This window comes from Corvus cornix, chromosome 2 (genome assembly GCF_000738735.6).
Source record: "Corvus cornix cornix isolate S_Up_H32 chromosome 2, ASM73873v5, whole genome shotgun sequence".
In the NCBI taxonomy this organism is placed as follows: domain Eukaryota; kingdom Metazoa; phylum Chordata; class Aves; order Passeriformes; family Corvidae; genus Corvus; species Corvus cornix.
In genome coordinates, this window is record NC_046333.1 from 3757443 (window position 1) to 3773954 (window position 16512).

The 16512-nt window shown below is 44.5% G+C and overlaps 1 protein-coding gene across 1 annotated transcript in view; it reads left to right on the forward strand.

Moving 5' to 3' along the window:
• Window positions 1–16512, forward strand: part of CRHR2 (corticotropin releasing hormone receptor 2) — a 139308-nt gene that overhangs the window by 86544 nt on the left and 36252 nt on the right. Inside the window, 2 exon segments of the mRNA XM_039549202.1 lie at window positions 12470–12587; window positions 15567–15720. Coding sequence (XP_039405136.1) covers window positions 12470–12587; window positions 15567–15720 — 272 coding nt within the window.

The window sequence follows — 16512 nt, forward strand, 5'->3', positions numbered from 1 at the left end:
AGACAAAAAGGAATACACCAAGAAGGAAAAAGAAAGAATTTGTGCACAAAGTGTGCTGTTGAGGTGGATTGATCTCCAGTGCAGGACCTGGAGAGATTTGCTCAGGGCCCTTCACTTGGCATTGTTGAATGGATCTGCACTGCTGGGAATCTCAGAGTCTGTTTGTTCTCATTAACAGTCAAGGTTTTCTTCCTCCCTCAGGTGCACACAGGCAGCTCCCACTGACTCAGCCTCATTGTCCCACTGAATCACAATCTCACACTGCTAAAGCAGAAATTTTCCATAGGAGGAATCCTGCTGTCAGTAATACCAATCAAGCTGAAGGAAAAAAATAACAATAATAAAAAAAATATATAAAGGATTAAAATGCTTCTTTTGAATCACATTTTTCCTTTGCTGTTGCTGACAATGCAGAAACCCAAATTGCTTTGTCCTGGATTTTCCCTTGTCACTGTGCTGTTAGAGCAGCCTGTGAGGTGGAACAAGAGGCCTTTGTAAAACTCCTGACTTGTTATCAAACAAAGGTTGGCAGTGGCCAGCAGTGACCTGAGTGGATTCCATCAGATGAAGTTTTATTTGTGCAGTGGTTATCAAAGAAGAAGTAGGGGAAGAGAGGTATTTGTTCTGGGAAGCATCTATGTCCCTGCTGAGTTTTGAATCCAATAAAGGACGGTGCTGACAGGAAGATAGGCTGGAGATTAAAAGTGACATGTCCTTGCTGGATAAAGGCAGCTCTAAAAACAACCAAACCCACAAACATTGTCATAACATCTTTTGTCACTGCTAGGGTGGCAGTGAAAGCAAATTGAGGTTTTGAGGGAAATTCTGCTTTCCTGTTGCCCTTAAATTTAGCTCTATTTCCCCAGTAAAGCATCTGAATTGTTTTTTCTCATAGGCTTGAGGCAGTGTCCCTGTTCTTTCTTATGATTACATACAGATTTCCTAAATCCCACATATTATTTCTCCCCAGAAGACTGAAACAGTTTTTCCTAGAACAATATAGCCATTTTTCCCCCTTTTTTTCCCCCTAGCCATCTCCTATCTACTTTCCTTTATCCTCCCCTGTTCCAAACTCCTTTGAATTGCCTCTTACTCTTCAGTCTGGTGTGCAGTTGGCAGGATTGCTGCTGCAGGCCTCTGTTAGTAAGAATGGAAGAGTTTGATTAAATGATCTGTAGAAACCTGTCAGGAGAAATGTAGAGTATCAATAAGGGACAGCTTTCATAGAGCAGTGATCCGACACCTCTCAGAACCTGCAGGCTGAGGATGTCTCAATCGGGGAGGAGATCTGTGCAATTAGTTCTGGTTTTCACTTAAAAAGGATGAGATTTCTGACGTGATTAGAGCAGAGCAGGCTCCAGATCTAAGGCAAGATCCTTTCTTGTGGTGGAACAAGAAGAAAGAGCAAGTCCCAGGTCAGAACATCAACTAACAGAGTTCATCTCCATGCTCCATGCCCCCACCCCCTCATCTCCTGCCTTCCCACCCAGCCTAGTTCAGTCTATTCCATCTGCCACTTGGAATAGCAGAGCCTTCATTAATGACTCAGGCATGTGGCAGTTTTAAAATTCCCCATAACTCCTGGGGCAGGGTGGGTGCAGTGGCTGCAGGTTTGAAGACAGCTCTGTCCCACCCTGTCATAGTCCACAGTAAAGTCCACAGAGAAAGGCAGGAATGAAAATGATGGAGCTCTGTAAATAAGAGCGAATCCAATGAGAGGGCCATCTTCGAATACAAAACATCTGAAGTGCCTGTACTGCCTGAATCCCTGTGAAGCGTCTCATCTGATGAACTCTGATAAAGGCCAGAAACACTTCTCCTATTGATTAACCTCAGGCCATTGTCTTTGCTTCCCACTGCCTTTACTCGCCGCCTCTTCATCTCACATCTGTAGGACTTGTTCTTTAGACTCTTTGTATAGAGCCTACCCCACACAAAAAAAATGGAGAGCAGAGCCCTCATGAGCTCCTGGAATAATACCAGTAATTAAAAGTGTGCCTGGAGAGCTCTGTTCTTAAAATGTGAAAGGTTTCATAAGCTGCATCTGAAATCGTGGTATTGTAACCTCTCACAATGAGAGCCACTGAGGAGAGTTGTTGCTGCCTATCAATACATCACCACTGGATAAACATTGGAAACTGAAGAGCTGCTTACAAACAAGGACGGTGTCAATGTAAGAAGAAATGGATATAGGTGTTCTACAGACAGATTTGTCAGTGAATATGAAAGGATGACTTCCAGCCCACAGAGCAGAGGGGTCCTGAAGCAATGTGGTAGAGGAAGAAATTTAAGTTGGAGTTAAACTGGAGTATCAGGAATTTATAAAATGCTTTTACTCAGTTCCTTTCTTGACCTGAGATTTGGAGGCCACTCTTGTCCTGTGCTAGAAATATGTTAGTGCTGGTGTATTTCTGTTGCTGCCAAGATTTTGGCTGTGAATCTTTGGAGATGGACACGAACTTGTTTGAATTCTGATTATAGAACTGCTCTTAGAAGATTTAGATCTATGTTGACTGACAAGCTAAAACTTGTCTGTGTTCTATTTCTGATGATGATGGAATGGTTTTGGGAACAGTGGAGAAAACTTTGCAACTTTTCCAAGATTTCAGAGAAGGGAGGAAAGCAAAGTTGGGTCTTTGCAGTTTATATATGAATCATGCTCAGGAATGCAATTTGATTGAAAAAAACTACTTCCTGAGCCATCTCTGGGAAGAAAAATCAGAGAATATGCTTTCAAGGTGATGTTTAGAGTTATGAACTGCAGATGCACCTGCAGCTGTTCAAGTGCTAAATGGTTCCATTTCAATTTTCATCCCTGGAATTGCACATGCAGGTCCCTCACTAACGCCACAGTAGTTGTTCAGCACTCAGGAACCTTCTCTTCTATCTAATCTAAGAGATGATTTAGGTGCTGAAGCATGTCCAGGGAAGGGAACAGAGCTGGGGAAGGATCTGGAGCACCAGCAGCAGCCGAGGGAGCTGGGAAAGGGGCTCAGCCTGGAGCAAAGGAGGCTCAGGGGGGACCTTGTGGCTCTGCACAACTCCCTGACAGGAGGGGGCAGCCGGGGGGGTCGGGCTCTGCTCCCAGGGAACAGGGACAGGACAACAGGAAACTGCCTCAAGTTGTGTCAGGGGAGGTTTAGATTGGGTATTAGGGAAAAATTCTTCCCAGAAAGAGTGGTCAGGCATTGGAACAGGCTGCCCAGGACAATGGTGGAGTCACCATTCCTGGAATGTCAAAAGGCACGTGGATGTGGCCCTTGGGGACAGGGTTTAGTGGTGCTGGGTCAATGGTTAGACTTGATGATCTTGGAGGTCTTTTCCAACCTAAATGATTCCATGGTTCTGTGAATTCTGCTGCTTCACATTGCTCTGTCAGCTAATACACAAGACATGGGAGAGGTGAAAGTTTCTGTCACCCCTAAATGGGCCATGGACACTCCTGGCAGCATCTGGGCTGCCTCTGCCTATTATGGGAATGGAGCTTCCCTGGGGAGGTACCCAGACTGAGCCACTGGTCACATAACCTACTGCCCAGTGAGCACCATGAGGCCGAGCAATTTAGACCAAGCACAGGAATGATTATTTGGAAGGTTTCCAATCTTTCCTGAATTCCTGGCCAAACGCTCCAAAATAATTAAATATTTCACACCATATCTTGGTGTAAATGAGGCCAAGGAGAGTGTGAACAGCAGCATCAGCAACTCAGACTTTCCTCCTTGGTTTATCCCCACAGTATCTGCAAATGTAGATAATGTAATCAACTTTGCTAATTGTGTAATTGTATTAAAAGAAAAAAAAAAAAAGGCATAACCTTTGAATTCTCTAGCTGGTGATTTAAATTAATTTTGTTTCAGATTTTTTTTTTTTTTTTTTGTATAATCCCACAAGGGGATTGTGAATGAGGACATGATGTGCACTCATATTTCCCAAACAGTAGTTGTAAGCCAGATCAACTACTCTGAGCTCTCAATGTCAGTCTTCTGAAGTCCTTCCTCGATTTGTGCAATCCAGCTGCAGTGGTCACTCTCCATGGAAAACACTCACCCTTCCACCGTGTGGACTGATAACTACAACCCGTGTCAGAAAACCTGAGCTGCAAGGTGTTTTCTGCTCAAAAAGATACTTTGCATCCCTGTTTTCTCTTTGTACAAAAATTACTGATATCTGACCACCGTTCAGCGAAGCAAATTAGAGCAGAGTCCTAAACCTTTTTTTTCAGCCACAATCACAAGCTCCACTAAACGAAGTCATCTTTATCATTCCTGTGAAAATAACGGGAATTTCCTCCGGTGCAAGACTTGATGGCACAGTCAAGGTTGAAGCTGTGTTCTTGGAGTATTCAGGGGCTGGGTTTCAGTTATCCCTTGATTAAGCAGTGAGCACAGCCAGTCAGGGGCTGCCCTGCCTGTCAAGTGTTGTGTTGGCTGCATCCTTCCCACCCCAGGAGCATTAGTGCTGAAAGCCTTTGCATCTAAAGCAGGCAGGATGCTCCATGTCCTGGGATTAAAAACTGGCTTGAAGGCAGGAGAGTGAAATTTTGGGAAAGACAGATGCACAGATGGTTCCACAGTGGGTTTATTTTTAGGGTCTCTGCACATCCTAAATACTCATGGAAACTGCTGCTTCGCCTCTTCACCTGAGTATTTCACTCCTGTCCTCGTGATAAAGATGTCACTTCCTTCCCAGCTTTTATTCTTCCCTTGCAACTGCCCCTTGCTTTTCCTGTGGGAATATTTACATTCCCTCAGGTAACTGCCACCAAGAAACTGATTTTTCCTGCCAGCCTCTCCAGCTGCTGTTCCCATCTGGAAGCATTAGGAATTCCAGAATATGTGCACTGATTGAGCATGGGGGAAAACCGTGGGGACCTCAGGGGAGGCTTCCATGTGGGTGAAAGCAAATAGGCCCTGACAGGCACAGAGGCTGGGAAATAACTTGCTGTTAGGTATTCTTCCCACTCTGTGCCATTTATGGGTTTGTCCACGTGCTTTGCCTGCCCTAGAAAAGACTAAAGAGGGGAAATAATTTTTTAGGTGTTGTCCATGATTCTCCTTCTGGCGTGTTCCAGTCACAGAATGGGAAGGGCTCTAGCAAAGTGCACTCCTGTTTCTCCTACCAACTGTTTTCACAGAGACTTTGGGACAGCAGTCCTAATTAAACATCATTATTAATGGAATACTACATGAATTAATAGAAGGTTTCTACGCTTCTTTAATAAAGTTTTCATTTGCAATTATTTCTATGCAGATGATTCAGCTAATTCAGCAAGCTTTCAACCACACTGGCACATTATTATGATTGTTAATGTTAATTGTTTGCCTCATGTTATGAATCAGAAAACAGTAGCTCTGTGCATCCCAGAGGAAAAATACCACTGTATAGATAGAGTGAGAAAAAACCCAATAAATCAACAGAAATCTACTTCGAGTTTTACCAGTGCTATTTATAGACGTCCATTTCTGAATCAGTGAGGCCACCTCTACAGAAAGAGTTGATGTGATTTTCTTTCTGCTTTTCCAGATCTCACAATTTCGCAAGTCAAAAGAATGGGGTTTCTATTTCTCTGCTTTCTCTGTCGAATCACACAATTAAGGTCATTTCGTGGAAATAATTAGCAGGATGTCCTCTCTCTACCAACAACCAGAAGCTCTTTCTGCCCACCCCTGACCCAGGCTGCAGTCAGCTGCTGGAGAATTTCACTTTTTTCCCCCTTTGCTGCTGTTTTCCTTGGTGGAAGCCCAGCTCTGACACCCTGCACACGAGGCAGTTCAGGATGTCGGTGGTAGGAGATCGAGTCAGGGAACAGCATGGTCTGTTCTCAGATCAGATAAAGGGGTTGTTGTGGGGAATTTCTCACAATACACCTGGCTCTTGATTTATTCATTAGGAAGGCCAAGGAGAAGCATGTTGGCTTTCACCTTAATTGCTTCTTCATGTCCAGCCTGCTGCAGAGCTGAGCCGAGTGCTCTGTGTGTGTGGTGAGAGGGAGGCTCATCCCAGATCCCAGATTATCTCATCTAGTTTGGCCAGCGCAGCCAGAGATGGGCTCTGGGACTCTGGATTCACTGGAATACACACATTTTCCTATAGACCCAGAGAATCACTGAGGCTGGAATAGACCTCTAAGATCATCAAGTCCAACCATTGCCCCAGCACTGCCAGGTCCACCACTAAACCCTGTCCCCAAGTGCCACATCTGATTGTTTTTTGAACATTTCCAGGGATGGTGACTCAATCACTGCCCTGGGCAGCCTGTCCAATGCCTGATCACCCCTGCAGTGAAGAAATTTTCCCTAATATCCAATTTAAACCTCTCCTGGTGCAACTTGAGGCCATTTCCTCTGGTCCTGTCCCTTGTTTCCTGGGAGCAGAGCCTGACCCCCACCTGGCTGCCCCCTCCTGTCAGGAGTTCTAGAGAGTGAGAAGGTCCCCCCTGAGCCTCCTTTTCTGCAGACTAAACACCCTCAGCTCCTCAGCTGCTCCTCATCAAACTTCTGCTCCCGACCCTCCCCCAGCTCTTTTACCCTTCTCTGCACAAGCTCCAGTACTGTTGGCCCCAAATTCCTGTAAATATAAAACAAGGCACTTCATAACTCGGTGTCCCATGAGAGTGTGCTGTCACTTGCTACACTCCTCTACCCAAAGCCTCACATCATCAGCCTTTGAAACAGGTTTGGTGTCACATAAACCAACCCGTGATGACAAAACCACAAAATTCTCCTGGTAGCACCGTGCTTGGCGGCAGGTATTGATGATCTGCTGCTCTTCCTGTTTCTTACTTCAGCGTTCCCTCCAGCTGGAAGGATAGAGCAGAACAGTATTCATGCTCCTGATTCCTAAACCAATTGTCTGGGTCATGAGGACATGAAAACATGAGGGCATCTCTGTGCAAGCCCACAGCAGGACTCCCGTGCATCAGGCCCTCATCAGAAACTCCTGCCCTGTCAGGGGGAGGTTCTGGATACCATTCAGCAGGGAAAGCTCTGGTTCTTCAGAAATCATGAGGAACCAATGAACCCTTTCACTTCCAGAGCCAAGATGCCTCCAGTGGCAATATCTTCTCCCTCCACGTCAGAAACTGTCTGTCCTTCTGTTCTCTCCTCAAGGAAATCCTTTTCCTTCCACCCCCTCCTTCACTCAGGGTGCCACACAACCCCTGAATGTGCCTCTCTGACCTGCTTGCTCTATTTCAGGCAGGTATTTCCTGCCCAAAATCTGCTATCAGTCACAGCCAGAAATGAAATTTCTGCATGAACTGTGTGACTCCAGGACGCAGCACCAAGCACTCCTCCCAGCTTGCTCCCACAGCCCATGGGCGAGCAGTTTCCTGCTGTCCAGATCCAGGATTTTTCTGTTCCTTCACCTTGCAGCTCCCAAAGGACAGGAGGGGGTGCAGTTTTGAGGAAATGCCTCCACATCCAGCCCTTGGGAAGTGGGCAGACAAGCAGAGAAGAGGAACCCACACAGACAAAGGGGTTCTATTGTGAATAACGGGTTATGAGCTCTTCAATCCATCATGTTAGTGGAGTAATCCATGGTCTGACCCTGGTGAACATAAACCACAGAAGGAGTCCTGTGACTCCTGTGGGGAGTTGGGGCCACCAGCGAGGTCATTTAATGCATTTAAATGTGGTCTCTGAATCAGGAATATCTTCTGACTGCCAGAAGCAAGGAGGTAGGAGCAAGGAACAACTGGCAATCCAACTCTGCTGTTTCCAGTGCTCTTTCCCAAATTAAGTTTTACTGATCCCCAGAGGGACCGAGTCCCAGCCTAAATGGCACATTGGTCTGAGTGAACATGGAAGTTCTTATGTCTTTATGTTCTGGCCTCTTTAAGTCTGTGGTGACTGAATTGCTGCAGCTTCTCTATTCCATCTATCCTCAGACCCATGCACCAGGGAAGAGCTAGAGGAAAAGTCCAGCCAAAGCCCTGGCCAGTTTTCTTTGTCTGAAAAGGATTAGAGTAGGAAGGAAATACAGGAGATAATTAATTTCCCCTCAGTGGAAGCCCATAGCCTCCGTCTGTGATGCCTTGTGACGTGGCTGCCTTCAGGATCTCTGGGGTGGTGATTTGTGCTGCTGTTCTTGGAAGCTTGCACCATTCAGCACACATCAAGGCTTGTAAAACAAGTGGAAATGGCATAAACGATGTTACCTGACATGAAGAGGAATAGGTAACCTCCTATTGTCAGATCTTTTGGGCTAGGGGACTCTAAGTGGCTCTGTAAATCACAATCCCTTCCCAGCAGTGCTGTAATTGTGTCCAGAGCAGCAGTTCAGCACCCAGTCCCCTCAGCTCCCATTTCTCCTCTCTCACATGACTCTTTCCCCGTTGAGAGGCAGCTCTCTGCTCTCTGTGCTCTCATTTTCTTCATGTTGCCACTGCCACAACCCCCAGATTGTGACATCCCCCTCCTGAGGTAAGAACAACCCTAAATTTCTTACCTTCAGGATTTTGAGGGAATTCATTCATGCCAGCCCCTGTGCCTCCAGTGAAGCTCAATTCACTAACTTGTAACACAGCTTAATGGGTTTTAAATTCCACCACCTGCCAGTTGCAGCGTGATGGGAATATTCTTTTTCACTGCTGCCTGTGAGGGCAGTTATTGCTGCTCCTGGAGCACAGTCTTGGTTACTTTTCCACTCCACAGAGCAAAGCCAGCAATTAATCAAGGAGAAATGAACTGTGGGGCTCATTGTCATAGAAGACTGATATGACTGTTTTAAGTTTTCAAAATGGGACAGGTCATTTTCATGAATAACAGGAGTATTTACATTTAAATTAAGGCTTATAAATTTAAGCTACCTTCTATCTACAAAGAGCCAGGAAAAGACCTGTGGAGGACAAATGACTCCTATGAGTATTCTGAGATTTTTTCCTCAGGCTTTGAGATGAATATGACAAGGTCAGCTTTGTCCTTTCCGCAGACATTAGCTGTGCTGCAGGTCTCTTGTTGTTCACCACTTTTGTTGCCCAGTTTGGGAAATGTCCTTTGTTCAGTGCCCACCTCAGACTCCAGCCTGGCTGCAGAGATGAATTCTGTGCACAGGGTGAGCTGCTGAGCCCAACAGAGCAGTCTCACGTGAATAAAGCCTGGAGTGAGGAGACCCTTACCCAGTACCCCTCCAGATGCTTTACACATACTGAATTACAATAACCCCAGTCTCCAGCAGTGCCTGAAAATGAGAGCAGCTTCCTCAGGAGGCTGCCAAGAGAGTGTTCTCTTGTCTCATCGACTGCAGCCCTGCACTGCTGTGCCCTGCCGCCTCCACACACTCCATTATCTTGCTGATTCTCCCTCCCCACCACAAACCTGACACAGTTATTTCTCAAGCTTTCCCTGCCCTTCGCTGTGAATTGCATTCCTGCCACTGTGATTTCTGTGCTGGTGGTAGTTAGGAGACAGAACCACGGGCTCTGGGCTCTTTGTGAACAATAACAAACTTTCAGCCTCCAGTTGGGACTCTTATTAAAAAAAATGAAAGGGAAAAACAAAACAAAAAGAAAAGGCAAGAGGTTAAAACCATCGTGTGCCTGGGGTCACACCACTGTCTGAGCTATTTAAAAAGGTCTGTGGCACTTTCAGACATCTCTCAGATTATCTTTCATGGTTCTGTTATCCCCAAGACAGGAAGCTTTTTAGCAGGTGAAAGCATCTATTTACCAGCCAAGCTACACACACAGTGTCTCCAAAAGGGAGTGAGGCAGTGGTATGAGGTTACTTGTACCCAAAATACGGATTTTGCTAAAGGCAGTGGGACAGGGGAGCCAACTCTCCCTGCTTCATGTCCAAAGCCAAAGCCTTCAGGCTTCATTTTGGTCAATTCCAGCCACAGGCCACATTTATACTTTACTTAATTTTACACCAGGAGTACAACTTCCCTCAACAAATGGGGCTTTTGGAAAAGAAGGAGTGTTTTGATAATTATCTGTATAGATCGGGAGTTTCCAACACAGACCCGACCCTCTTGCTCTGCGTCCTGCACAGACCACTAAAAGTCTGAAGGATGCAGAGTGCTGGGCAAAGAATACAAACCAATAGGAACCAAGAAGTAGTAAGGAGGGCAAAGACCTTACCAGCAAATAAAAACATTGAACCATAGAATTGTTAAGGTTGGAAAAGACCTTTTAGATCACCAAGTTCACTGAATTTGTCTTAAAACACAGAAGACAATGGGTTTTTGATGACTGGGATCCTCCTGGGGGGAAAGCTTTTGTTAATGAACCAAAAATCTACAACTCTTTATTGGATCCTGTTTGCCTGTGTGCCCAGTCCAATGTCCTGCTGTAAATCTTGTGGCAATAAGATTTCCCCTAGCCACATTTAGTGGTGTTCCAGCCTATGGGATGATTAAACTACAGCTAAATGGATGCCTGCAGCAAGGATTTCTTCTTTCTCCCCCCACTCTTTTATCTTATCTTTGCCAAGAAATACATTCAGGTGGCAAGCGTGCCTGATTTGTTTTGTTGTTAGAGCTCTCAAAAGCAATTAATTTCATCTCAATACCTCACAGTTTGACCTGAATTTCCTTAGTTTTAGTCCCCTGCCTCCTTCTCTCCCTAGGAGCAACATTTCAAACTCATCCCTTCATCTGCTAATCCTTGACCTGGAGAGAGGGAATAAAACATGGAGGTGAAGAGCAGCTGCAGGACATTTATGTGCAGGATGATCAACAGAGGACAGACCTTAGCAGGATGTTTCAAAGCCTGTCCAGAGCCAGGTGGGCTCCTGGGGCTCAGCATGGGCAGCTTGGTTGCCTCATTTCTTAGAAAGTCAAACCCAGCTGAACCTCAAAGCCAAAAAGCTGAACCTCAGCCTTTTGTTAAAAGTGAAATTCTCGAAGTGAGCCGTGTCTGACATGTCCAAGAGCAGCGTTTTGGGAGTTTGTAAGTTGAGTTTGTAGCTTAAATAAAAGAGAAAGGGTCTGAGCAGCTGGAGATTTGTTCTCCAGATTAACTCATCGTGAGTTACTGAGGCGTTCAGAACCAAATACCAGTTTCATACTGGTGGACTGAGTTGGTAAACTCAGAGGCTATTTTAACATTGGCTTAGCAGGGTTATACCTCAGAGCGTTCTCTCTGTAAGCATCTCAGATGTGGGAGGTCTTGTCTTTGGTTTTTTGCTGGATTGCTTGAAAGCTCTGAGAGATTTGTGAGGCTGAAGGACATAACAGAATTTCTTCTGGCCCTGCAACTGACTAATTTAGTCCTAGGAAAAGTACAATGAGTGTTTTATGGTAGGAAAATAGTGTTTGTTGTTAAGAAGAGTGGCTTGTTTGCCTTGCAAAAGACCTGAGGCAACAAAAATTTGGTTACTGGATTGTGCCTCTCTTTTTGCTGTCCCTGGGGTGAGCTCAGTCAGTTCCAGCTGAGCAGCTTTGAGCCACTTTCTCTGTTTGTCCCACATCATCTGGCAGCTTCCTTGGCAAGCAGGGAGCGTGATATGGCCACTGCCAAATCCCAGGAAGCGCTATGGCTGTTTGAGCCTCTGTGGAAGTGATTTTCCTAAATGGAGTGGTTTGCATTTAGCCAAGAGATCATTTAATTGAGGACTCTGTAACTGCAGCGCTGCAGCTTGGCACCTGCCATCCTTTACCAGTTCACAGAGAATCAGAAGAGAAATGTTCTGGTCTTAAATGACTGAACCTGTCACGAGTTACTCTGTCTTGCTTCAGTGATGCTTTGGTTTCTGGCAGTAGCATCGTGCACTGGCTGCCACCTGGAGCCATTTCCAGCAGCAAATATATTTCAGATCTCCCCTCTTTTGCTTTATGGCACTGTGTCCCAGCTTGCTGTAGCTCATATTTTACATTGTGCTCATGATTTACATCGCATCTGAATGGGAGCTGGCGAGGGACTGAAAACTGACACAAATATTTCCTGATGAAGGAGGATGTGCAGCCCTACCTCGTTTAAGGTACAGCCAGCTAAGCCCAGGACTGAAAACCAGGAAGTCTGTGCTCTCCTGTGGCATTAATTCAAGCTCACACAGGTGAGCCTGTTCAAGAACTAACCAAACGTAAACTATTCTAGCTTTGCCACTCCAGCACAAATATTTGTCACAGAATCTTCTGTAAGCAACTCAGCAGCCTCTAGGGCAGCCTGGTTGTTCAGAGGCTTTTCTATCAATTCCAGTTATTCTAGAGATGGAGGGAAGGGGAGCAAAACTAATAACCAAGGATGAAATGACAGCTTGAATATTGGATTTTTTTTTCTCTAGTAGATCCTGTTTCACTTGTTTGAATTGATTTTTGTCAAAGGGAGCTCCCTGTGTTGTCCACACAAATTGTTGTACATGGCTTTGCAGAAACACAAGCCTCCTGTTTCATAGAGTAAGAGAGGGACTGCAGGGGGATAAGGCATGCAATGAACAGAATTAAGTAGATTGTTTTACAGAGTTATTAATGTGTGTGTGTGTGTATATATTCACTGTATATGTTAACTTAAATGTGTTTCCCTGCTCAGGAGTATCCGATGCCTGCGGAATATTATCCACTGGAACTTGATCACCACGTTCATCCTGAGGAATGTGATGTGGTTTCTGCTTCAAATGATAGATCACAACATCCACGAGAGTAATGAAGTGAGTGCTGGGAGGTGGCAGGGCCCTGCCCTGGAGTTTGGGGTGTGTGGGAGCCCAGAATACAGAGGACACTTCTCTGCCTGTTCTGAAGGGTTCTATCCCTCTGGACAGCACCGTCTTTGACCTTTGTCCATGGCCTCTGGGAAGAATTATTGCCTGGCCTCTGGGAAGAATTAGAATCTGGTGTGAATTAGGTGATAGAATACTATGTAAGATTGTCACAGGGTGAAAAATTTAGAGGTTTTGGGTTTATTAATATAGTAAATAGATAAAAGCAAAAAACTTCAAAATGGAGGATTGTTGTTGTTCTCCAGACCTTCTTCTTCTTCTTCTTCATCTACTCCATATTCTGCAGTAGAAGTGGTCTGGGATGATTGGATAAAGAATTCCACAGTTCCTGCCTGGGTGATTAGATAATTTATTAGACATTGGTAGAAAAGTGAAAATATCTTGCATTTTAAGTTTTCATTGGTTAATTTACCTTTAAAAGGGCTGTGCAATCTTGATAATTTGGCTTTTCCTGCATTATCTGCTTCATGCTATGTCTGGGTCACGTCAGTGGCCTGTACTTTCTAGATAAGATTTAATGAACAACTACAGAAGAAAGAGAAGGCTGAAAGTCCTGTTCAATTCTGACTCCTGGCACAGACTCTAAAAAGCCTCCCCCATCAGGGGAGACACAATTAAGGCACAGACCACGTCAGGGGTGCTGAGTTTGTTGGTATAAATATTGCAAGGGACACTTTTCCACATGCTCAGAGTGACTTCCATGCTTGACTTCATTTTAATGTCAGCTGGGCACTCATCATCCGTGATTAGCTCTTCAGACGTAAGGTTTGACATCTGAACTTCAGTCCCATGCTCTGGGAGAACAAATAGAGAAATCATTAGTGCCCAGATAAAGAAGATGTCCATGCATAAATCTCTATTATTATTCATCCAGATGCTCCTTTGGGAAAATGGAAATTCTGTTAATTCAGTGTTCGCTCTGTCTGTGTTTCTGGCATTCTCACACTCCAGAAGATGGGGGTTTATGAGCTTCATGGTCAGTGGTTTCATGCTGTGTGACTTGCTCTCATGACAATGCTGCAAATCTTTATTGAGATTTTTAGTTATTTAGGAAAAATCTGTTGGAGACTGGCACTCAAATACCTTTTAAAATGTGACCACAAAGTGACAATGGAAATATAAACCTGCAAATATAAGGACAGGTCATCACATGCCCCAGTTTTCATTAACTCATCTTTTCTCTGCAGCCTTTTTGGGAAAGGTGCTTTATACAAGCTCGGTGATAACTTTGTTACATGATTGTGGGATAAGTCAGGCAAAATAACACCACCAAAATGAATGGGAACATCATTTATTCTAGATATTCATATGATCTCTTCTGTGCTGATCAGTGGAGATTAAATAGCACAGATACAGCGGCATCGATGTGGAAATATTTTGCGTGAAGTTTATAATGCTTACAGAAAATTCCAGAAGGAATTGGTTATCTGGAGCCTAATGGTGGGTACATGTGGGGATCAAGAATCCTCAGTCAAATAAACAGAATGGCTCAAACTAATGAGCTCTGCAAATCTGGTTTACTATTCAATGTTGCTAAATCCACAATTCCCAAAGGACTTGCTCAAAATTCATTTTATTCTGGTCTCCTATGGAAGTCATGCAGGGGGAGTTTTCACCACCGTTATTTGTATTTGTCTGTATCTACCAGAATCTTCCCAATCCATGGGCCAGTTCCTCTCAGTTCTGACACAGGAAAAAGTGACTTGGATATAATTGCTTTTTACAATTCCTGTAAAAACAGGGAAGGGAAGGGAAAGGGAAAGGGAAAGGAAAACTTAATTTGGTTTAAACTTCTGAAAACAAAATGTTTCGTCTTCTTCTGGGTTGTTTTGGGGTTTAATCCTATTTTAAGGGTGAAGCCAAACTAAATTTCAAATATTAATGAAATAATACAGTAGTGAAAGCTTTAACACATCAAAGGATTTCTTCTTTTTATTTCCATTCCATAAACAGAAGCAATCACAACTTGTGGATGGGCTGTCGTTTTGTAATTGTGCTTCTTGCCCAATAAATTCCTAATCCTCAGAATTTTACTGGGTTTCATGGTGCATCTGCTGCTCTGTTGGCTGCCTGGAGACCAGCAATATCTCCTGCATGTGAAGGCTAAGATAAAATTAACTGAGGGTCAAAAGTTTCAAATAATTATGCAGCGTTAATTAAAAGGCTGGAGAATGGTGAGACCAAAATGACCAAAATCAGTGACAGCAGAGAACCCAGGTAATTAGAGTTGTGCTTCAAGAAATACATTCCATGTATGGTAAGAAAGAAGTTTTCCCAGACTTAGGTGAGCAGCACTGTGGAAATTACCACCAGTTCCTTGTGATTTATGGCTGGGATGTTCCCATCTGGAGCTAATCGTGCTTCCCACAGCTGTGCTCTCACTGCACAGCCATTCTGAGGAGAGGCCTTTACTGGTAGACCAAAAATTCGTGTTGAGGTTGTGGCAAAATTCAGAGGTGACCCGTGGCATGGTGTGACTTACAGAGTGTAGTACTGACAGCAGGAACAGAGGGGATGAAGTGGCTGATAAAAACTTGCCTTTAAAGTATTTTTTTTCTAAATATCAGTGGTGCTCCTTCCTTTCAGTGGAAAGGAAGCAAGATTGTGGCACTAACAGAGATCACCTGTGGTCAAATGAGCTGCAGCTCTTGGAGGCTTGTTCTGGAACCTGAATTTTCCAGACGTGTTTAGATACAGCAGACCCTGGTCGAAGCCAGCCTCAGCAGAAGGTCTCAGATGGAGCTGTGAGTTCCTGTCAGCACCTAAAATACTGTGATTCCAAGCCACAGGATAAATCTGCATCCCATGAATAAATTCTACCAATGATTTTTTTAAGGGGATAACAACATATAGAATCTCTTAAATGTTCTCACCATGACTTTGAAATATTCTTTTCTGTTCCCTTTCCAGCCCTGGTGTCGATGTATTACCACTGTCTACAATTACTTTGTGGTGACCAACTTCTTCTGGATGTTTGTGGAAGGCTGCTACTTACACACTGCTATAGTGATGACCTACTCCACAGATAAGCTGAGGAAATGGGTCTTCCTCTTCATAGGATGGTGTAAGTGCCTTTTGTGGTTAAAATGGTGCTCTGTGGTACCTGGCATTAAAGTGTTAAAGACAAGAGAGGCAAGAATAAATATTACAAATCCCACGGAGGTGAAATCTGGATCTCTCAGTCTGAACAGACACTTCTAAGTGAGGAGCTGACTTGAAAAAAAGCCTAATTATCTGCCAGTCCAGCCCTACAGCTGTCATTTGGACTGCTGAGGGATTTGTTCCTAGAAAACAGCCTTTGGCAAAGAGTCACACGTCATCTTTGTACTGTCCTTGGGACTACTCAGAGACTCAGCTGTGGTAAAGCTGCCTTTGGGATGCTGTGGTCACGTATGGCCTCTGAGGTCAAAAAGGGATGTGGAAAACTGGAGATTCTCCAGGTGAAAATATGATCAGGGATCTGAAGGGCATGAGCTGTGATGTGAGGCTGAAGGAGCTGAGTTTTAATCTGGCAAAGAGGAAGATGAGGAGGGATCTGTTTGGTACCAGGAGTGATTTGAAAGATAATTAAAAAGATGATGGAGCCAAATTCTTCTTGGTAGTAGCAGATGTTATAAGGAGGGACAAATCCATAAACTGCAGACTGGGAGGTTCCAGTTGGACATAAAGGAAACAGAAAATGTACCAGGAGATGGTGCAGCACTGGAATATGTGACTTACAAGCTGTGAAACCTCTGACCTTGGGGATATTGAAAATACTGCCAGGCTAAGCCCTGGCTGAGGTGGGTGAGTGTTGATAGTTCTGCTCAGAGCAGGAAATTGGAGCAAGCAGCTTCAGAGGTCCTTCCCAACCAGT